We start from the raw sequence: 4,787 nt of genomic DNA on the forward strand, positions 1-4,787 counted from the left end.
ATCTTTAGCCCTTGAAAATAAATATAAAGCTAAATCATTCTGGAATACGGATGTTACATTGGATAGCGGCTGAAATGTTGTTGATAGTATACCAACATGAAATTTGTTTGACTCATCAGATTATAAGGTTTGACCTTATAGTTGTCCATTGGAAGGGTAATGGAGTGGGGTTTATCAAGTTTTCAGACTTAATAATGTATATTTATGAAAACATATATGATTTCTTGCACCATAGTGAATAATTCATGTTGTTGAAGACATAATAAGATAATGACAATTCACTAGAATTTGATATGAATAGAAAGTATTGCCAGCAAAATTTATGTTGGAACAATTATTTTTGTTTCCTCCTTGACCCGATCCTTTATTTTTAGCTTTATCTGAGCCACTATTGATTGAATTATTTGTTCCTTTTGATGAAGTCATTGATTATGAACTAAGCATGGTCAAGAGTTGATGGTATTGTCCATTAAGATGTTGGCACTAATTTGTGATCAGATCATATAAAGAATTAGATTCATTGATGCTTTGATTTGTTTGATTCAGTGGAGAATGATCACTTTCAATGTTGGTTTGCATGCTCGAAGCATTAGAAGCTACATTGTTTCCCTTTACGAATTTATATTCCTTTGGGAATCCAACAAGTCGATTGATTGATCGTTAATTTCCCAAAACTTTGAGACTTTTTTGAAAATTTCTCATTATTTAAAGTTGTTGATTGATTGATTTTATCACTAAATGAAGATAAACACTTACCATATTTATCTTAAGTTGAGTTCCCGATTTGACTATCTTTTATATCCCAATACCTCTTACATTATGTTGTATCTCCATCTATATAAACACATGATGAGAAACAAATTAATATATGAAATACACACAAACGAAAATCCATGAGTCTTTTTGTTGAGAGATTTAAAGAAAGTTTTAAGATCAAGTGAAAAACAAACTCTACTGACTATATCCGAAAATCACAATGGAAGCATGTGTGCAATCTAATTTCTTGTTTTTTTAATTAGATTTTAAATTAAAGAATTAAAATATCATCTATTATATTTTGGATATTAAAAGAATCAACAAATGGTATTAAAGCATACTTGATTTATGTATAAACTAGGTGTAAAATCCATGTATCATATATGTTCATTTAAAAAAAAACTTAATATGAAATTCTAAACATTTAAAAGTTTGAATTTATAAGAAAATTAAAAAAATATGGAATTATTAAAATTAATGTGTTTTTTTCTTTTTTAAATTTAAACAAATAATTTAGATAAATAAACAAAGAAAACTAATGAGGTTTTAATTTACAAATTTTAAAATTAAAAGGAAAGTTAATTAATGAAATTGATATGCATTTATTATTATATTTATTATAATTATTACATTTAAATATATTATGTGAAATTTGATAAAATGAAAAAAACCACAAAATGCCATGTGGAAAAAATTTAATTGAAAATAACCACAAAATGACATGTGGCCAAATCAATGAGAGTGTGACATGTGACAAAAAGATTTTCATTTATTAGAGTAGATTGTTTGTTTATGGATCTCTGGCTGGCACAGATCGTTTAGGAGCGTTTGAGGAGTTTCTAACTTCTAGCGTTTGACAAAACGTTCCGTTAAAAAAAATCTCGTTTGACACTACAAACTTTTAGCGTTTAGTTTAAAATAAACGCTCTAAATCCAAAAGCTCCCTCACATAACATTTAACAAAACGTTACCAGCTAGTTTTACCGAACATATCATTATGTTTTGAAGTTGCATAAATCAAACTTAAAGTTGTGATTATATGAGATTCAATAACTAGTTTTAGATATAAATTATTTTCGAAAAAGAGTTTACATATAAATTAACACTATTCGAACAAAACTGATCATCAAATTCTAAAAGATTTGCTAATAAGGAGTTTATGAAAAAATATTGATACTGATTATAGTAAATGCATATCATATCTTAAATTTAGACATTTCAGTCATATATTAAAATCTATTTTTATCTTCAAATTCCACGATTAATCATATAAGTGATTATTTATTTATTATTATTATTATTATTATTATTATTATTTTATAATCACATCCAAAAGTACATGAACCTTTAAATTGGCTGAGATTTCTATATATCTATATGTATGTATGTATGTATGATTTTAAAAATCTAAGACAAGGCATTAATGTTATTTGACCAAATTTCTGTAAATGGTATATAATTTTAGTTTATAAATCATGAGTTTAAATCTTATTATAGCTTACATAATTTCAACAAAATAAAAAAAACAATACAAAATATCGGAAGAAACTAAAGAATTAAACGATAGACATTCATTTGCCCAACTCTTTTGCACTTAATTTGTCAATTTATAAGAAAAAAAACCTAATCTTGATCATATGCAAACCAAGCAAAAAGGTTGACTTTTAAGTCAAAATAAGTAAGAAAAACTTAACGTAGAACATGAAAGAAAGTCAAATCGCATTCTATATATAATGCTACAACCCATCCGTTATCAGCATTGAGAGCTTTTCCGGCAAGCAAGTGCTCCGGCAGTCCTAGTCATCGCCCCCACAAGTGAAGAAGGTCTGCCACTTAAGCTTGAAGCTCTTGCATATGATGAAGCAGCACCTTTTCCCGACTCCAAGAAATATGCCCCATTCAACATCAAATCCCCTTCCGATCTCCAATTCCAATTCTTCCATTCGCTTTCCTTTGCATTCTCATGCTTCGTCACCTGCATTTGCATTAAACCATCATCAATATCTATCAGTATTATTATCGGTACGAATATTATTAATCAGTATCAGTGTATCCGGTATCCATACCTGTTTTCTATATATGGTATCGGGTGCAGCAAATCTATTGCCTTGGCTGTAGATGGTAGGGGAAGCACTGCCTCCGATTGCATACATTTCCCAGTGGGTGTAGTCATTATTCACTACATGGAAATACCCATGTCTACATCTGCAACAAGAATATTTGACATTATTCAAAAATTCAAAAACTTTACATACAATCATGCATGCATATATCATGCACGTGCTTCTACTGTAACGTACTCTATGGTTGTACCTAGGCATTCTCTGAACAAGACCTTCACCAAAATGATTGAAAGCAATGGTAACTTGCATCTGTTTATCCTGTGTAAAACTATCACTGTGTCCCAGCAACATGACTTTATCATGATGAGTCATGTAATTGTTAGAGATTGTAATGGCTGTAGATCCATGGGTGACATCAATGAGTCCATCATCACAATTAGACAATGAACAGTGATCTATCCATATATGTTTGCTTGACTTAACGGTAATCCCATCACCATCGGACTGAGTCCATCCGGATTGATGTGGAGAGTAGATGTAACCATTTCCAGCCTGCTCACAGTCATGTATATGGATACCATGGATGATGATGTTAGTAGCACCATGTATGGTGATGCATGGACCATTACCGATATGAACATTGACACCCCTTCCGTCAATGGTTTTGAATGAGTTCATCACAAGATCTTGACGTAATTGGATCACCATTCCACGTTCAAAGATGATCCACAATGGTTCATCTTGAATCACGCCATATCTGAGTGTTCCCGGTACCGGCTTCACCGGATTATCATTCCGAGGATCGGTGACGACGTATATCCGTCCGTTTTTCCCGCCGATGGCGTCCTTTCCAAACCCAATTGCGCAGTCAGCTAGCCTTTGACGATTGGTGGCCCAGTTCGTGTCACACCTCCAGCAGTCGTCAATTGGGTTGCCGGTGCCGCAGGAGAGGTAACCCAAGTTTCTCCGGGAGCCATTGATGCTCCGGCTGACTTCTTCCACGACTGATTCAGGGGTTTGTTGGGATGAGGAAGAAGAAGCGATTGTGAGTAGAGACAGTGAGGAAAGCAAGAGGATCAATGGAAGAAATGTGGTCGCCATTTGTGGAGGAGGAGAGGGATGAAGAGATCGATGAGTATGTTGGAGCCTTGGGGTGTTTATATAGTAACGATGGTGCGGTAATAAATGACGCAATTAATTTGCTACTGGAGAACGATGTGTAATTAGAGGGTGGATTGGTTAAAACTTGGTATTAGATAAGAAAATTACATGTCTTAGAAAAGGGGACACAACCTCTATAACAATGATAACTCTAAATTCATGATAGATAAAGGATTTAGCAAAGAAAACTATCATATTGATCATCAACTAATCGCTAAAAACCAAGGTTCTAAAAAGTTCATCATGGCTCCGCACGCCATGGCTCCAAAGCTTGTACCTGTCGCCAAACTTTACCAAAATGCCGTCTTAACTCATATATGTGTATAAAAATGAATAATAGTTGAAAATACATATAAAAATATTAATTATATACAAAATTGCCGCATTAAGTCACACCTTACAAACAACGTGACTCGCCAAGGCTTGGAAAAATTTGAGGCTTGACATTGCCGTCAATTCATGTCTTACGTTATTTAGAACCTTGCTAAAAACTAGTAAAAGGAGAATATGATTTAAAACAAAGAGTATGTTGAACCCTAACATTCTCATGTGATACCAGTCATTTTTTTTGTTGATTGCCTTTTTATTGCTCTGATTTGGTCTCGTGTTGCTATGTGGTGGCAAGTATTGTTACCTTCGGTTCAGTCATTTGATGCTCTTATTACTAGGGCGGATTCTTTTACTTAACCGTTGAGAATAAGAAAATTTTTGATGCCGTGATTATATATTTTTTATGGGTTCTTTGGAATTATGGGATCAAGTTATTATATCTTCTTTATGGGTTCTTTGGGATTATGGGATCAAGAC

At 32.9% G+C, this 4,787-nt stretch overlaps 1 protein-coding gene across 1 annotated transcript; it reads right to left on the bottom strand.

The window, feature by feature from the left end:
* Positions 1-2,508: 2,508 nt before the first annotated feature.
* Positions 2,509-3,935, bottom strand: LOC145156886 (pectate lyase-like). The gene is made up of 3 exons (XM_079076108.1): positions 3,070-3,935; positions 2,823-2,961; positions 2,509-2,731 (listed from the first exon to the last, which is right to left on the bottom strand). The coding sequence occupies exons 1-3, from the start codon at positions 3,918-3,920 to the stop codon at positions 2,510-2,512; spliced, it is 1,212 nt and encodes a 403-aa protein (XP_078932234.1). The 5' UTR covers positions 3,921-3,935; the 3' UTR covers position 2,509.
* Positions 3,936-4,787: the final 852 nt, after the last annotated feature.

This window comes from Lactuca virosa, chromosome 2, assembly GCF_052849685.1.
Source record: "Lactuca virosa cultivar CGN04683 chromosome 2, Lactuca_virosa_CGN04683_v6, whole genome shotgun sequence".
NCBI classification, from domain to species: domain Eukaryota; kingdom Viridiplantae; phylum Streptophyta; class Magnoliopsida; order Asterales; family Asteraceae; genus Lactuca; species Lactuca virosa.

Bases quoted from the DNA above. Each gene is read 5' to 3' on its own strand.
- LOC145156886 (XM_079076108.1), bottom strand. From the start codon at position 3,920: ATGGCGACCACATTTCTTCCATTGATCCTCTTGCTTTCCTCACTGTCT. The intron at 2,962-3,069 runs GTACAACCATAG...TTCTTGTTGCAG, and splicing joins CTTGTTCAGAGAATGCCTAG to ATGTAGACATGGGTATTTCC. The intron at 2,732-2,822 runs GTATGGATACCG...ATGCAAATGCAG, and splicing joins ATACCATATATAGAAAACAG to GTGACGAAGCATGAGAATGC.